This window comes from Macaca thibetana, chromosome 7 (assembly GCF_024542745.1).
Source record: "Macaca thibetana thibetana isolate TM-01 chromosome 7, ASM2454274v1, whole genome shotgun sequence".
Classification (NCBI taxonomy): Eukaryota; Metazoa; Chordata; class Mammalia; order Primates; family Cercopithecidae; genus Macaca; species Macaca thibetana.
In genome coordinates, this window is record NC_065584.1 from 125,800,654 (window position 1) to 125,819,020 (window position 18,367).

General features: G+C 46.3%; 1 protein-coding gene across 2 annotated transcripts; it reads right to left on the reverse strand.

The window, feature by feature from the left end:
- Positions 1-2,917: 2,917 nt before the first annotated feature.
- On the reverse strand, positions 2,918-18,164 carry NDUFAF1 (NADH:ubiquinone oxidoreductase complex assembly factor 1). 2 transcript variants are annotated; one of them, XM_050799561.1, is made up of 5 exons: positions 17,741-18,164; positions 12,343-12,996; positions 9,969-10,154; positions 4,029-4,103; positions 2,918-3,158 (listed from the first exon to the last, which is right to left on the reverse strand). In XM_050799561.1, the coding sequence occupies exons 2-5, from the start codon at positions 12,913-12,915 to the stop codon at positions 3,009-3,011; spliced, it is 984 nt and encodes a 327-aa protein (XP_050655518.1). In that variant the 5' UTR covers positions 12,916-12,996; positions 17,741-18,164; the 3' UTR covers positions 2,918-3,008. The 2 variants fall into 2 exon arrangements, with proteins under 2 accessions (XP_050655518.1, XP_050655517.1); XM_050799560.1 differs by having other exon boundaries at positions 17,440-18,164.
- Positions 18,165-18,367: the final 203 nt, after the last annotated feature.

Genomic DNA, 18,367 nt, shown 5'->3' on the forward strand with positions numbered 1-18,367 from the left:
TTTTTTTTTTAAGAGACACACTGTTGGTCTGTCACCCAGGCTGGAACGCAGTGGTAAGATCATAGCTCACTATCACCTTGACCTCATGGGCTCAAGGATCCTCCTACCGCAGTCTCCCAAGTAGCTGAGTCTACAGATGTGTGCTACCACACCTGGCTAATTTTTTTTATTTTTTTATATATTTTTTTAGAGACAGGGTCTCACTATGTTGCCCAGGCTGGTCTCAAACTCCTGGGCAAGTGATCCTCCCACGTCAGTCTCCCAAAGTGCTGGGATTATAAGTGTGAACCACTGACCCTGCCCCCTGTTTCCATATACTAGCAATGACTAGTACAAAAAAAAAATGAGGGCCGGGCGCGGTGGCTCAAGCCTGTAATCCCAGCACTTTGGGAGGTCGAGACGGGCGGATCACGAGGTCAGGAGGTCGAGACCATCCTGGCTAACACGGTGAAACCCCGCCTCTACTAAAAAATACAAAAAACTAGCCGGGTAAGGTGGCGGGCGCCTGTAGTCCCAGCTACTCGGGAGGCTGAGGCAGGAGAATGGCGTAAACCCGGGAGGCGGAGCTTGCAGTGAGCTGAGATCCGGCCACTGCACTCCAGCCTGGGCGACACAGCGAGCCTCCGTCTCAAAAAAAAAAAAAAAAAAATGAGACAACTGAATACTCAGATGCAAAAAATGAATTTGGACCTTTATACCTTTCACAAAAGTTAACTTAAAATTGATCATAGGGCTGAGCACAGTAGCGTACACTCCTGTAGTCTCAGATACTTGAGAGACTGATGTGGGAGGATCACTTTAGCCCAGGAGATCAAAGGCTGTGGTGCATTATAAGCACTCCTGTGACGAGCCCTTGCACTTCAACCTGAGCAACATAGCAAGATCCTATTTCTTAAAAAAAAATAATAGGCCAGGCACGGTGGCTCATGCCTGTTATCCCAGCACTTTGGGAGGCCAACGCGGGCGGATCACGAGGTCAGGAGATCGAGACCATCCTGGCTAACATGGTGAAACCCCATCTCTACTAAAAATGCAAAAACAAAATTAGCCGGGCGTGGTGGCGGGCGCCTGTAGTCCCAGCTACTCGGGAGGCTGAGGTAGGAGAATGGTGTGAACCCGGGACGCAGAGCTTGCAGTGAGCCGAGATCATGCCACAGCACTCGAGCCTGGATGACAGAGTGAGACTCCGTCTCAAAAAAAAAAAAAAAATGATAAAAGAGGGACTGGGTGCAGTGGCTCACACCTGTAATCCCAGCACTTTGGGAGGCTGAGGTGGGTGGATCACGAGATCAGGAGTTCAAGACTAGCCTGGCCAAAATGGTGAAACCCTGTCTCTACTAAAAATACAAAAATTAGCTGGGCGTGGTGGCGGGCACCTGTAATCTCAGCTACTCAGGAGGCTGAGGCAGAGAATCGCTTGAACCTGGGAGGTGTGGAGGTTGTAGGGAGCCGAGATCATGCCACTACACTCCAGCCTGGTGACAGAGCAAGACTCCATCACACACACACAAAAAAAATTAGCCAGGTATGGTGGCGCATGACTGTAATCCCAGCTACTCAGGAGGCTGAGGCAGGAGAATTGCTTGAACTGGGAGGCAGAGGTTGCAGTAAGGCGAGATCACACCACTGCACTCCAGCTTGGGCCACAGAGCAAGACTCCATCTCAAAAAAAAAAAAAAAAAAAAAAAAAAAAAAAACGTAGACCTAAGTGTTAGAACTAAAATTACAAAAGTCTTAGAAGAAACCACAGGAGTAAGTCTCTGTGATTTACTGAATTATTGCCTTGGGCAGATCACCTGAGGTCAGGGGTTCAGGACTAGCCTGGCCAACATGGCGAAACCCCATTTTTACTAAAAACACAAAAAAATTAGCCAGACATGGTGGTGTGTGCCTGTAATACCAGCTACTGGGGAGGCTGAGGCAAGAGAATCGCTTGAACCTGGGAGGCAGAGGTTGCAGTGAGCCGAGATTGCACCACTGCACTCCAGCCTAGGCAACAGAGCGGAACTCCATCTCAAAAAAGCAACACAAAATGAAAATAGAAAAATCTAAATGCAACAGAGTGGTAGAAGGCCATTAACGGTCATCTCAGAGATTCCTGCTTTGGAAACTACTCATGTAGGAAATGTTCCTAACAGCAACTGTTCTGAGCAAAAACACTAAATTATTTACATAGTACATTTACATCAGTACTTGCATTCTATGAGATAAAGTACACCAGAGAACCTGGTTTCATGCTGTGTTCCCCTTATCCAGTCCCTCTTAGCAACAGACTTTTTTTGTTTTTGAGACAGAGTCTCACTCTGTGGCACAAGCTGGAGTGCAGTGGCATGATCTCGGCTCACTGCAACCTCTGCCTCCCAGTTCAAGCAATTCTCCTGTCTCAGTCTCCCAAGTAGCTGGGATGACAGGCTTGTGCCACCATGCCCGGCTAACTTTTGTATTTTTAGTAGAGATGGGGTTTCACCATGCTGATCAGGCTGGTCTCGAACTCCAGACCTTAAGTGATCCTCCTGCCTCAGCCTCCCAAAGTACTGGGATTACAGGCATGAGCCACCGTGCCCGGCCAGCAACAGCATTTCAACTTGTCTTAGAGAATACATACTAGCCAGCTGGACACGGTGGCTCACGCCTGTAATCTCAGCACTTTGGAAGGCTGAAGCGGGCGGATCACCTGAGGTCAGGAGTTCGAGACCAGCCTGACCAACACGGAGAAACCCTGTCTCTACTAAAAATACAAAATTAGCCGGACGTGGTGGCGCATGCCTGTAATCCCAGCTACTCGGGAGGCTGATCAAAGGTTGCAGTGAGCCAAGATCGCACTACTGCACACCAGCATGCCAACCTGGGCAACAGAGTGGGATTCCATCTCAAAAGAGAAAAAAAAAAGAGAGAGAGAATACATACTAGCCATTGGTTGGATGCCATTAAAGAAATATTTTATTTTGTCTACATCATTATAGATGCTAGTACCCTTAGAGTAGTAAAACAAAACTACCACATAATCTTTATTTAAAAAGCCTTGGGTTAAGCTCTGGAGAATTTTCATAGGCAAATTCTTCTGTATGGGCTGGATCAGTAAACACTCCAATAAAATCTATCTCCAGAAAGAATGGACCATCCACTTTATCAGCCAAGGTGAATCCTATAGAAGAGATCTAAATTTAAAACAGAGAAATTGATTAAAATCTCATACAGTGATGTACTGATATTATTCCAGGAGTTTAAAATCCCATCAAGTGATGATTATAACTGGGTTTTAATGCTATCAGCCCTTAGGAAATACATACTAGTTCTCACATAGCATACCGTAAGAGGAAATACAAGACTGTTTTTCTTTCCCCATTCAACTTCCTTCCCTCTCCTCATTAGGTAGCGCCACTTAAGACTAGGAAGGACGGCCAGGTGCGGTGGCTCAGGCCTGTAACCCCAACACTGGGAGGCCAAGGTGTGCAGATCATGAGGTCAAGAATTCGAGACCAGCCTGGCCAACATGGTGAAACCTCGTCTCTACTAAGAATACAAAAATTAGCCAAGTGAGGTGACAAGCACCTGTTAATTCCAGCTACTCGGGAGACTGAGGCAGGAGAATTGCTTGAACCAAGGAGGTGGAATTTGCGGTGAGCCGAGATCATGCCACTACACTCCAGCCTAGGTGACAAAGCAAGACTCTTATCTCAAAAAAAAAAAAAAAAAAAAAAAGACTAGTAAGGACAACATGAATGCCTAATGGAGGTTCCTTGAAGTGTTCATAAACTCTTATTTTAAAGCTAAATTAGGAGGGAGGGGACAGGGGAAAAATAGCTAAAGTAAAATGTACGCATGCTAAAAATGATCATTCTAAAATTCCTTCAGGATGGGGTATAGTTCATAGGGGAGGTCTGAGTCAGCCTCTGGCTAGGTTTAAGAGCAGTGGCCCTGAGAAGAAATTTTCATCTGCCAGCTTTCTCAAATGAACTCAGTCTCACCAGAGTTTCAATTCATTAAAAATGATACAGTTCTGAGTGAAAAATACAGGAATATATTACCTTGTCAAGCAGAAGCTCATGCTGAACATCCCGGATTCTTCCTCGATTAGAGAAGAAAAATTTGGAAAAAGGAATCTGAAAGAAGAAACCATTTACTTCATAACTGAAATGTAAGCAATTGAGGCATCTACATGTAATGATAAAACAAGAATTTACATTTATTCTAAAATTATTTAATATATGTATTATGACAAATGGCTAGCCATTTGGATCAAAGATGTAACTCAGGCCAAACAATAAAGGGTTAACTATGAAAAAAATATTTGTAACATTTGTGGAAAAAAGACTAGTACCTAAACACAGCTTTTCTTTTTTCCTGTGGAGAATGGGGTCTCACTTTGTTGCCTGAACCCGGGAGGCAGAAGTTGCAGTAAGCCAAGATCGTGCCATTGCACTCCAGCCTGGCCTCTGTCTCAGGAAAAAAAAAAAAAAAAAAGCAAAAAGAATTGTAATATGTTTCCCTTTCTTCCTACATTAGAAACGGAAGAAAAAGAAATGTCCTATTCCTTCTACTCTTGAACTTTTCAAGTGTGCCTTTTTATTCATCAACTTTATTTTCATATTTCTTCTTTATGTAATTTACTTATTATTAAGCACGATCTTTTAAAACTATATCTGGCTTTGTTTGTTTTTTGTTTTGTTTTGTTTTTGTTTTGAGATAGGGTCTCACTCTGTTACCCAGGCTGGAGTGCAGTGGTGCAATCTTGGCTCACTGCAACTTTTGCCTCCCAGGTTCAAGTGATTCTCCCACCTCAGCCTCCTGAGTAGCTGGGACTATAGGCGCCCACCACCACACCCGGCTAATTTTTTTTTTTTTTTTTGATAGAGACGGTGTTTCACCATGTTGACCAGGCTGGTCTTAAACTCCTGAGCTCAAGTAATCTGCCAACCTTGGCCTACAAGCATGAACCACCACACTCTGCCTAAATAATTATACAGAAGCTCTCCAGGATATATTCCTAAATTTTAAAAACACAAACCATAGGTACAGATTATGCTAATTTTATTTTTTGAGTTTAACAAAGGAAGAAAATGGCTGGGCCTGGTTGTGCATGCCTGTAATCCCAGCACTTTGGGAGGCCAACACAGTAGGATCACTTGAGCCCAGGAGTTCAAGACCAGCCTGGGCAACATGGTGAAACCAAGACTCTACTAAAAAAGCAGAAAACTTATCCAGCCATAGTGGTGCATCCTTGTAGTCCTGGCTATTTAGGAGGCTAAGGTGGGAGGATCACCTGAGGCCAGGAGGTTGGGGCTGCAGCGAGCGCATGTTGCACTCCAGCATGGGCAACAGAAGTGAGACCCTGTCTCAAATAAACAAATTTTAATGAACATAAATAAAAATAAATTATACATATTAATATTTATTCCAGTAATTTTATCTCTAGGAATATAGCCTATGAAAATAGTTAAGGATGTTTACCTCAGAGTTTGTTCCCACAGTAGAAAATTCTGAAAACAATCTAAATCTACACGTACATAATGAAGAACAAGTTAAGAAAAAAAAAATTTTTTTTTTGAGACAGGGTCTTACTCTGTCACCCAGGCTGGAGTGCATGCAGTAGGGTGATCTTAGCTCACGCAGCCTCAACCTCCCAGGCTCAAGCAATCCTCCCACCTCAGCCTCCTGAGTAGGTGGGACTAAAGGCACATGCCACCACACTGGGCTAATTTTTGTATTTTTTGTAGAGACAGGGTTTTGCCATGTTGCTCAGGCTTGTCTTAGACTCCTAGCTTCAAATGATCCACCGCCTCAGCCTCCCAAAGTGCTAGGATTACAGGTGTGAGCCACTGGACCCAGCCAAAATTATTTTCTACTTATATAATATCATGTAGACATTAAAAATGATGTAGAAATATATTTGAAAACAAAGTGGTAAACAATAGTTCAGGGAAAATACTGTATACATGTTATAAAACACCACTGGAAGGGAAAAGTGTGACTAGAAAAGTCTGGAAGATACACGTCAAAAATAGTATTTCATCTCTGGATAGTGGTAGTACAAGATTTTTTTCTGTATTTGCCAAATTTTTTTATAATGAAGTAGTTATTTTGTATAATAATTCATTTTATATATATTACTTAAATACAAGTATATATAATTTGTGTTATATATCTATATTAGTGCATATATATGTACTATGTATTGAATGCTTATTTTGTGCTAGACACTAAGACAAAACTCTAGGTACAGAGGAAACTGGTAGGAACAATATAAGCAAGATTTCTGCTCTCACAGAATTTACGGAATTTAGGGCCAGGTATGGTGGTTCACGCCTATAATCCCAGAACCTTGGGAGGCCGAGGCGGGTGGATCACTTGAGGTCAGGAGTTTGAAACCAGCCTGGCCAACTTGGTGAATGAAACCCCATCTCTACTAAAAATACAAAAATTAGCTGGGTGTTGTGGCACACGCCCGTAGTCCCAGCTACTCGGGAGACTGAGGCAGAAAGATCTCTTGAACCTGGAAGGCAGAGGTTGCCGTGAGCTGAGATCGCGCCACTGCACTCCAGCCTGGGCGATAAGAGTGAGACTCCATCTCAAAAAAAAAGAATTTATATAATTTATGTTCCAGGGAAGGCAGTAGAGTGACAATAAACAGATGAATTAATGAACAAAGTAATTTTAGTTAGTGATAAGTTCTATGAAGAAAGTTATAGGATGGTGGTGTTGAAAGTAACTGGATTAGAGGGTCCGATTTTACTTACAGGAATCAGGAAAGGCCTCTCTGAGGCAACTTTTGAGCCACGAGGTGAATGACAGGAAAGAGAAAGCAGGTGAAGACATGGGGGCAAAGCATTACAGCAGAGCAACACTACGTGCAAAGCTCTGAGATGGAAATGAGGTTGTTGAATCTGACAGACAGAAAAGGGGCTGGTGTGGAGGAGGGAGGTAGGAGGAGAGATGGAAGATGAAGACGGGGGTCCGATATTGTAGGCCCATAGGTCATGTTCAGGAGTTTGGACTTAAGTCTTTTTGTTTTTGTTTTTGTTTTTTTGAGATGGAGTCCCTCTCTGTCGCCCAGGCTGGAGTGCAGTGGCACGATCTTGACTCACTGCAACTTCCACCTCTCAGGTTCAAGCGATTCTCCTGCCTCAGCCTCCTGAGGAGCTGAGACTACAGGCGTGTGCCACCACCTGCAGCTAATTTTTTGTATTTTTAGTAGACACAAGATTTCACCATGTAGGCCAGGCTGGCCTCAAACTCCTGACCTCAAGTGATCTGCCCGTCTCAGCCTCCCAAAGTGCTCAGATTAAAAGTATGAACCACCTAGCCCGGCCTGGACTTTATTCAAATTGTGATGGTTTATTCAAACCACTGAAGGGTCCTGATATGGTTTGGCTGTGTTCCCACCCAAAATCTCATCTTGAATTGTAATAATCCCGGTGTGTCAAGGGAGGGACCAGGTGAAGTTAACTGAACCATGGGGGTCGTTTCCCCGATACTGTCCTGGTGATAGTGAATTCTCACAAGATCTGATGGTTTTATAAGGGGATTTACCCCCTCACTCAGCTCATTCTCCTTCCTGCCATCATGTGAAGAAGGATGTGTTTACTTCCCCTTCTGCCATGATTGTAAGTTACCTAAGGCCTCCCCAGCCCTGCAGAACTGTGTGAGTCAATTAAATCGCTTTCCTTTATAAATTACCCAGTCTCAGGTATTTCTTCATAGTAGCAGCACAAGAACAGACTAACACAGACAGGTTACATGCTTAGGAGGTACATTTACATGCTTAGAAGCATGTAAATGATGTCATCTGAACTATGTTTCAGAAAGATCACTCTGGCTGCTGTGGAGCCAGGATTTTAGTGGGGCAAGAAGACAAACAGGGAAATCAATAATGAAGCTGCTGCAATAATCCAATCACCTGGACCAGGGTGGGAGTAGAAGAGATGGCTAGAAAGGTCAGCTGCTGAGTGTATTTTGCAAGCAGAGGTGACGGGACTCGCTAATAGACTGGATGTGGGGCGAAGGAGAAGAATTCAGGATGACCCGCAAGTATACGACATGAGCAAAATGGGGGCTTTGTGAGATTTTTTTTTTTTTTTTTTTTTTTGAGACGGAGTCTCGCTCTGTAGCCCAGGCTGGAGTGCAGTGGCCGGATCTCAGCTCACTGCAAGCTCCGCCTCCCGGGTTCACGCCATTCTCCGGCCTCAGCCTCCCGAGTAGCTGGGACTACAGGCGCTGCCACCTTGCCCGGCTATTTTTTGTATTTCTTAGTAGAGACGGGGTTTCACCGTGTTAGCCAGGATGGTCTCGATCTCCTGACCTCGTGATCCGCCCATCTCAGCCTCCCAAAGTGCTGGGATTACAGGCTTGAGCCACCGCGCCCAGCCTTTTTTTTTTTTTTTTTTTTTTTTTGAGACGGAGTCTCACTCTGTTGCCCAGGCTGGAGTGCAGTGGCGCAATCTCACTCAGCTCACTGCAAGCTCCGCCTCCCAGGTTCAAGCGATCCTCCTGCCTCAGCCCCTCTATTAGCTGGGATTACAGGCATGCGCCACCATGCCCAGCTAATTTTTTTTTTTTTTTTTTTTGAGACGGAGTCTTGCTCTGTCGCCCAGGCTGGAGTGCAGTGGCTAGATCTCAGCTCACTGCAAGCTCTGCCTCCCGAGTTTACCTCACTCTCCTGCCTCAGCCTCCCAAGCAGCTGGGACTACAGGCGCCTGCCACCACGCCCGGCTAGTTTTTTGTATTTTTTAGTACAGACGGGGTTTCACTGGGTTAGCCAGGATGGTCTCGATCTCCTGACCTCGTGATCCGCCTGCCTCAGCCTCCAAAAGTGCTAGGATTACAGGCGTGAGCCACTACGCCCGGCCTTTATTTATTTATTTATTTATTTATTTATTTTATTTTTTTTTTTTTTTTGAGACAGAGTCTTGCTCTGTCGCCCAGGCTGGAGCGCAGTGGCCGGATCTCGGCTCACTGCAAGCTCCGCCCCCCGGGTTTACGCCATTCTCCTGCCTCAGCCTCCCGAGTAGCTGGGACTACAGGCGCCCGCCACCTCGCCCGGCTAGTTTTTTGTATTTTTTAGTAGAGACGGGGTTTCACTGTGTTAGCCAGGATGATCTCGATCTCCTGACCTCGTGATCCGCCCCTCTCGGCCTCCCAAAGTGCTGGGATTACAGGCTTGAGCCACCGCGCCCGGCCTATTTTTATTTTTTTTGAGATGGAGTCTCGCTCTGTTGCTAGGCTGGAGTGCAGTGGCACCATCTTGGCTCACTGCAACCTCTGCCTCCCAGGTTCAAGCAATTCTCCTGCCTCAGCCTTCTGAGTTCTGGGACTACAGGCGCGCGCCACCATACCCAACTAATTTTTGTATTTTTAGTAGAGACAGAGTTTCACCATGTTGGCCAGGATGGTCTCAATCTCTTGAGCTCATGATCTGCCCACCTCGTCCTCCCAAAGTGCTGGGATTACAGGCGTGCGCCATGGCGCCTGGCCTCTAATTTTTGTATTTTTAGTAGACACAGGGTTTTGCCATGTTAGCCAGGCTGGTCTCGAACTCCTGATCTCAGATGATCACCCACCTTGGCCTCCCAAAGTGCTGGGATTATAGACATGAGCCACCACACCTGGCCTAGGACACCAACTTTTTTTTTTTTTTTTTTTTTTTGAGACAGAGTTTGGCTCTTGTTGCCCAGGCTGGAGTGCAATGGCAAAATCTTGGCTCACCGAAACCTCCGCCTCCCGGGTTCAAGCAATTCTCCTGCCTCAGCCTCCCAAGTAGCTGGGATTACAGGCATGTGCCACCACGCCCAGCTAATTTTGTATTTTTTTCAGTAGAGACAGGGTTTCTCCATGTTGGTCAGGCTGATGTCGAACTCCCGACCTCAGGTGATCCACCTGCCTGGGCCTCCTAAATTGCTAGGATTATAGGCGTGAGCCACCATGCCCGGCCAAGACCTCATTTTTTTAAACAATGAAGACTTATGCTGTACCTTGACCTCCTGCCAGTAGGGTCCACCACGGGTGAACATGAAGTAACTATACATCTGATTCGTCCTCTGGAAGAAATCTGTGTCCTCCTTGATATTCACCATCCAAGGCCGACCATCCCCACGTACACGGAGATACAGAGTATTGAACTGCGACCAATCATAAGACAACTTCCTCTCAAAAGCACCCTACGATATTGAAAGGAAAGTTAATTGCACCTCTTTCTCCACTATCAGCAAAATGTGAGTCATCACCAAGTCAGCATCATCAACAGGATTCACTAACCATTTTTCTGACTTTCTGCCCCATAAGAAGGCAGATAAACCCAGTGATTATTATTTTAGCACAAAATACTGACTTAGTTATATGTTTCTAAGGTAATGTTCAACACACAACTGGCCCAGGACAGTGTTTACATGGGGTAGGCACTCACCTGTGTTCACTGAATGGAAATGAATGTATTTCCTTTACCTGGTCCTATGGAGCAATGACTTTTTTCTCTTTTTCTTTTTTTGAGACGAAGTTTCGCTCTTGTTACCCAGGCTGGAGTGCAATGGCACGATCTCAGCTTACCACAACCTCTGCCTCCCGAGTTCAAGTAATTCTGCTGCAGCCTCCCGAGTAGCTGGAATTACAGGCATGCACCACCATGCCCAGCTAATTTTTTGTATTTTTAGTAGAAACGGGGTTTCTCCATGTTGGTCAGGCTGGTCTCGAACTCCCGACCTCAGGTGATCCACCCGCCTCGGCCTCCCAAAGTGCTGGGATTACAGGCATGAGCCACCGCGCCCGGCCAAGGAGCGGTGATTTCTGAGTGGCCTATTTTATGACAACTGCCTTTCCACAAGTCAGAAAACTATAGAGAAAAGAGCTTAAGTTTTAAAAGTGATATTTAACAACAGTGGCTAGCATCCATTGAATATGTGCATTAAATAATTTGCATGCATAATTTAATCCTCACAACAGTGCTATGATAGGTTATTAGCATCTTACCCCGTTTTACAGATAAACAAACTAAGCACTCAGCTAATAAGTGGTATATCCAATGCTGTTTAACTCCAAAATCTGTGTGCTTAACAACTATCTATACTGCCTCTCTCTTCAAAAGTGGAATTTAGTTCATTTCCAAAGGCATTTAGTTACAGCAATCTCAAGGGTACTCTGATGTCGAGAACACCAAAGTCTAGATATAAACTAATATTTATTATCCGTGTAACTTTGGACAAGTTACTAAATCTATCCAACTCTGTTTCCTCATCCATAAACCTGGGATGATCTTACCTCAGGAGACTGTTGTGAGGAATAAATGGGATAATATAAAGTGCTTAGCACAAGGACTGGCACGTCACGCTTAATAAATGTTATCTACTATTTTCATTATTCCAAAATGAATATTTGGGCCAGGCACAGTGGCTCACACCTGTAATCCCAGCACTCTGGGAGGCCAAGCGGGGGGGGGCGTGGATCACCCGAGGTCAGGAGTTCAAGACCAGCCTGGCCAACATGGTGAAACCCTGTCTGTACTAAAAATACAAAAAATTAGCCAGGCATGGTGGCATGCACCAGTAGTCCCAGCTACTCAGGAGGCTGAGGCAGGAGAATCACTTGAACCTGGAGAGCAGAAGTTGCAGTGAGCCAAGATCATGCCACTGCACTCCAGGCTGGGTGACAGAGCAAGACTCCGTTTCAAAAAAAAAAAAGCCACAGGCTGACCCTACATCAACTCTATAAAACCCCCGGCCATTACAGAGGCTGTGGTCTTTGTTAGAGGAGATGAAAATCTCTCCAAAAATCTTTCAAATGTCTAACCGCTCAGGATTCCTGAAACATAACAATGCTGGTTCCTGGCCCAAAGCAATTCCCAGAAACAAGTAACTCCTCCTCCTCAGAAACCACTTCCCCCTTGTGCTTCCACTTTACACTTGTGCCAATACTTATCTCCAAACACAGGTGAGGCGCCAAATATAACATGCCAGGTGTTTTCATTTATAGAAACAAAAGCTATCTTCTTTTTTTTTTTTTTGAGACGGAGTCTTGCTCTGTCGCCCAGGCTGGAGTGCAGTGGCGCGATCTCGGCTCACTGCAAGCTCCGCCTCCCGGGTTCACGCCATTCTCCTGCCTCAGCCTCCCGAGTAGCTGGGACTACAGGCGCCCACAACTGCGCCCGGCTAATTTTTTTGTATTTTTAGTAGAGACGGGGTTTCACCGTGGTCTCGATCTCCTGACCTTGTGATCCGCCCGCCTCGGCCTCCCAAAGTGCTGGGATTACAGGCGTGAGCCACCGCGCCCGGCCACAAAAGCTATCTTCTATAGTTTATGCTACAATGAAGTTCACCCCTGTTCACTAGAAAATGATGCCGCCTGGGCCTCACCTACCCTTGGAATCCTGGATATCATTGCACAGTACCCACTGCGGGCAGACTCCCCGTCCTGAGGTGCCTCAGAGCTCAGAGTTCCATAGAGCAGTGCACTTTGGTTATTCTTGCCCATTTTCAAAAACACTTCACTTCTGCCTCCAATCGTCTTATCAGAAGTCACTCTCCACTTATCCAAATCTTCTTTCCCGCGGAACTGCCAGACAACCTTGGCTTGTTCCAGCAAGGCCTCTTGCAGAGGGCGGCCTTCCGGTCCCTTCCAATGATTCACAATTTCATCCTTCAAACGCCTAAAATGGTCCATTGCTTCATCTCTAATTGCTTTATCGAAACTAACATCAGGTTTCTCCTCAGGACAAGTTATATCCAAAGCAACTTCTTTCTGGTGATGTCCTTGCAAACCCCCTTCAGTCTTCCTCTGTGAGGAGGCTTTGCCAGGAGAAGCCACTGGTTTCTGAAGACTACTGGAATAGTCTGCAAAGCGAATACCCAAAAGTGGATGCAAGGCAGAAGTTGGCTTAGAGCATTTTCTGAGAATATAAGTACCACGCAGCACTTTGTGAAACAAAGCCATGGTACAAAAAAATCAAAACATAAGTTTCTTCCTGGGCTACCAAGGGCTACGAAGAAGCTTCAGCAAATAGCCCAATTCTACCTGTAACAGAAGAGACATTGAAGAATTATCAGTATAGCAATGAACGCATCACAATTTCAAATTCAACAGAAATCAGGTATTTTGAAATTTGTTAACTTATTTTGTTTATTATTATTATTATCATCATTATTATTTGAGACAAGGTCTTGCTCTGTGGCCCAGGCTGGAGTGCAGTGGCACAATCACAGCTCATTTTAGCCTCTCTACTTTCTGGAGTCAAGTGATCCTCCCATCTCAGCCTCCCAAGTAGCTGGGATTACAAGCACACACCACCACACCCACCTAATTTTTAAATTTTTTGTAGAAATGGATCTCCCTGTCCAGGCGCAGTGGCTCACACTTGTAATCCCAGCACTTTGGGAGGCTGACGCGGGTAGATCACGAGGTCAAGAGATCAAGACCATCCTGGCCAACATGGTGAAACCCTGTCTCTACTAAAAACACAAAAATTAGCTGGGTGTGGTGGTGCGTGCCTGTAATCCCAGCTACTAAGGAGGCTGGGGCAGGAGAATTTCTTGAACCTGGGAGGAGGAGGTTGCAGTAAGCCAAGATCGTGCCACTGCACACTCCAGCCTGGCAACAGAGTGAGACTTTGTCCCCCAAAAAAAAAAAAGAAAAGAAAAAGAAATGGATCTCCCTGTGTTGCCCATGATGGTTTTGAACTCCTGGGATCCAGTGATTCTCCCCTCAGCTTCCCAAAGTGCTGGGTTGCAGGAATGACGCACCATCCCCGATCTTTTTTTTTTTTTTTCTCTTTTCACAAAAGAGTGGGTCAGGCCGGGTGCGGTGGCTCACGCCTGTAATCTCTACACTTTGGGAGGCCGAGGCGGATGGATCACCTGAGGTCAGGAGTTCAAGACCAGCCTTGACAACATGGTGAAACCCCATCTCTACTAAAAATAATCCAGGCGTGGTGGCAGACGCCTATAATCCCAGCTACTCGGGAGCCTTAGGCAAGAGAATCACTTGAACCCGGGAGGCAGAGGTTGCAGTAAGCCGAGATCGCACCACTGCACTCTAGCCTGGACAACAAGAGCAAAATTCCATGTGAAAAAAAAAAAAAGAGAGAGAGACAGGGTCTTGCTCTGTCACCCAGGCTGCCACGCTGTGGCAAGATCAATAGCTCATTGTATCCCTGAACTCCTGGGCCCTGGGCTGAAATGATCCTCCCACCTCAGCCTCCAAGGTAACTGAGACAACAGGTGCACACCACCATGCCCAGCTAATTTTTTAAAAAAATGTTGGCCAGGCGCGGTGGCTCACGCCTATAATCCCAGCACTTTGGGAGTCCAAGGTGGGCAGATCACTTGAGGTCAGGAGTTCAAGACCAGCCTGGCCAACCTGGTGAAACCCCATCTCTACTAAAAATACAAAAATGAGTTGGGCGTTGTGGAGAGCGCCTGTAATCCCAGCTACTGGGGAGGCTGAGGCAGGAGAATCACTTGTACCCAGGAGGCAGAGGTTGCAATGAGCTGAGATCACACCATTGCACTCCAGCCTAGGCAACAAGAGTGAAACTCCATCTCAAAAAAAAAAAAAAATTGTAGCCCACCACGGCGGCTCACACCTGTAATCCCAGCACTCCGAGAATCTGAGGCAGGCAGATGACTTGTCAGGAGTTGGAGACCAGCCTGCCCAACATGGTAAAACCCCATCTCCACTAAAAATACAGAAATTGGCCCAGTGTGCTGGCTCATGGCTGTAATCCCAACACTTTGGGAGGCCAAGGCAGGCAGACCACCTGAGGTCAGGAGTTCAAGACCAGCCTGACCAACATGGTGAAACCCCTACAGAAAATACAAACAATTAGCTGGGAATGGTGGCCCATGCCTGTAATCCCAGCTACTTGGGAGGCCTAGGCATGAGAATTGCTTGAACCCAGGAGGCAGAGGTTGCAGTGAGCGGAGATCGTGCCACTGCACTCCAGCCTGGGTGACAGAGTAAGACTTCACCTCAAAAAAAAAAAAAAAAAAAAAAAAAAAAATTAGCTGGGAATGGTGCTGGGCACCTGTAACCCCACCTACTCGGAAGGCGGAGGCAGGAGAATCACTTGAACCTGGGAGGCAGAGGCTGCAATGAGCCAAGACTGCGCCATCGCACTCCAGCCTGGGCAACCAAAGTGAAACTCCATCTCAAAAAAATACATATACAAAAATTAGCTGGGTGTGGTGGCAGGTACCTATAGCATGGTGGCAGGCACCTATAATCCCAGCTACTTGGGAGGCTGAAGCAGGAGAATCGCTTGAACCCAGGAGTGGGAGGTTGCAGTGAGCCAAGATCAGGTCACTGCACTCCAGCCTGGGTGACAGAGCAAGACTCTGTCTAAAAAATAAATAAATAAATAAATAAATAAAAATAAAAAATTGTAAGACCAGGCGCAGTGGCTTATGCCTGTAATCCCGACACTTTGGGAGGCCAAGGCGGGTGGATGACAAGGTCAGGAGTTCGAGGCCAGCTTGACCAACATGGAGAAACCCCATCTCTACTAAAAATACAAAATTAGCCGGGTGTGGTGGTGCATGACTGTAATCCCAGCTACTCAGGAGGCTGAGGCAGGAGAATCGCATGAACCCAGGAGGTGGAGGTTGTGGTGAGCCAAGATCACGCCATTGCACTCCAGCCTGGACCACAAGAGCAAAACTCCATCTAAAAAAAAAAAAAAGATAGAGATGAGGTCTTGCTAGGTTGCTCAGACTGGTCTCCAGCTCCTGGGTTCAAGTGATCCTCCTGCCTCAGCCTCTGGAGTACCTGGGATTACAGGCATGAGCCACTGCACCTGATGAATACTACTCCCAATACTTTTTTTTTTTTTTTTTTTTTTTGAGACAGAGTCTCACTCTGTAACCCAGGCTGGAGTGCGGTGGCACGATCTCAGCTCACTGAAGCTCCACCTCCCGGGTTCACGCCATTCTCCTGCCTCAGCCTCCCAAGTAGCTGAGACTACAGGTACCCAACACCACGCCTGGCTAATTTTTTTTTTCTTTTTTGTATTTTTAGTAGAGACGGGGTTTCACCGTGTTAGCCAGGATGGTCTCAATCTCCTGACCACGTGATCCGCCTGCCTTGGCCTCCCAAAGTGTTGGGATTACAGGCGTGAGCCATAGCGCCCAGCCCACTCCTAATACTTTCAAATCACCCTGATATATATTATCTCATGCCATCCACACACAAATCCTATGAAGTCAGGTAGATATTTCCTTTCTATAGGATACAGACACCAATAGGTAAAATGACATTATCCATTTTTTTTTTTTTTTTTTGAGACAGAGTCTTGCTCTGTCACCAGGCTAGATATCTTGGCTCACCACAATCTCCGCCTCCTGGGTTCAAGCAATTCTCTTGTCTCAGCCTCCAGAGTAGCAGGGATTACAGACCGGCGCCACCATGCCCGGCTAATTTTAATTTTGTTTTTGTTTTTTGTTTTTTTTTCAGTAGAGATGAGGTTTCGCCGTGTTGGCCAGACTGGTCTTGAACTCCTGACCTCAGGTGATGCGCCCATGTGGGCCTCCCAAACTGCTGGGATTACAGGCATCAGCCACCACGCCCGACCTTTTTTTTTTTTTTTTTTGAGATGGAGTCTGGCTCTGTCACCCAGGCTGGAGTGCAATGGCACGATCTTGGCTCACTGCAACCTCTGCCTCCCGGGTTCAAGTGCTTCTCCTGCCTCTGCTTCCCGAGTAGCTGAGATTACAGGTGCCCACCACCACGACCAGCTTTTTTTTTTTTTTTTAAGACAGAGTCCAGCTTTGTCACCCAAGTTGGAGTGCAGTTGCGCGATCTCGGCTCACTGTAACCTCCACCTCCTGGTTTCAAGCAATTCTCTTGCCTGAGCCGCTGGAATTACAGGTGTGCGCCACCACTCCCAGCTAATTTTTGTATTTTTAGTAGAGACAGGGTTTCACCATGTTGGCCAAGCTGGTCTCGAACTCCTGACCTCAAGTGATCCGCCCACCTTGGCCTCCCAAAGTGCTGGGATTACAGGCGTGAGCCACCGCGCCCAGCCGACATTATCAATAAGGTTTGCTAATAAATCAAAATCATGTAAACAGTATGTTTTCACATGTATTATAAACGTAAAGGAACCAGGAAAAATTAACAGTTGATCTGAGATCCTGCAATTATGGATAATATTTAAATTCCCCCGCGCCGGTTGCACTTAAATGATTTACACATTTAAGTTACAAAATTATTTACCTCTACACATACAGAAATTTTAGAAACAAATGATAGCTCATAAAATATTTTGCAAACCCTCCGTAGTGTTATTTCTCTAGTAATATAACTTTAATTATAAATGCTTTGTTTCATTTTTTTTTTCTACCAGTAAATAGAAAATCTAACCTATTAACTGAACAATACCGCCCTGAGGTTGACGGTGGGTTTTGACAACATAATCCACGCAGCTAGAAGTGAGTCGAATTAGTAAAGCTATCCATGGCTTACCATGTGCCAGAAACTGCTCTAAGGGTTTCACTGACGGCTCACAACAATCCTCAGAGAGGAACTATTATTATTTCAATTATGGAGACGAGGAAACCGACGTTCCAAGACTAATTTACCCGAGGTCACTGAGGTAGTGAGTGGCAAAACTCTTCCGCCTTGGCGTTTACCTCCGGCACTCACGGCCTGGCCTCCGAAGGCTAGACCTTCGCCGCGGTGGGGAGGCCCCGCAAACCTCAACTGCCAGGGCTCTGTCGCCTCCCCACACCCGGGACACATCAAACACCGACCTACCACCGCTTACCTCCCCGAGCCTATAGTGTGGCTTCCAACCAGAAGCCACTTTTCACTTATAGGTCCATCTGTTTTTCCCTTCCGATGCCAAACAAGGCGTCAGAACACTAAAGTTCCGGCCGGGTACAGAAGCCCAGGAAGGAGAGCAAGGACCCGGTAGTCCAGCCAACTGAGGTTTTTGGAGGTTTTTGGTCCACTTGGTCGCCAGTTGTAAGGAAGTAGTGAGGATTCGGATAAGTTTTTCGCCTCTCCTTTCTGTATCCTTTCGGGCGGCAACTCTATCTCTGCGTCTTTTTTTTTTGAGACGGAGTCTCTGTCGCTAGGCTGAGTGCAGTGGCACCGTCTCGGCTCACTACAACTTCCGCCTCCCGGGGTCGAGCGATTCTCCTGCCTCAACCTCCCGAGTAGTTGGGATTACAGGTGTACGCCATCAAGCCCGGCTAATTTTTTTATTTTTAGTAGAGGCGGGGTTTCACCATGTTGGCCAGGATCACCTGACCTCGATCACCTGACCTCGTGATCCACCCGCCTCAGCCTCCCAAAGTGCTGAGATTACAGGCGTGAGCCACCGCGCCCCGCCTCCTATAGAACCCAGTTATTGCTAACGCACCTGCGCCCCCACTTGGCGCCTGTATCC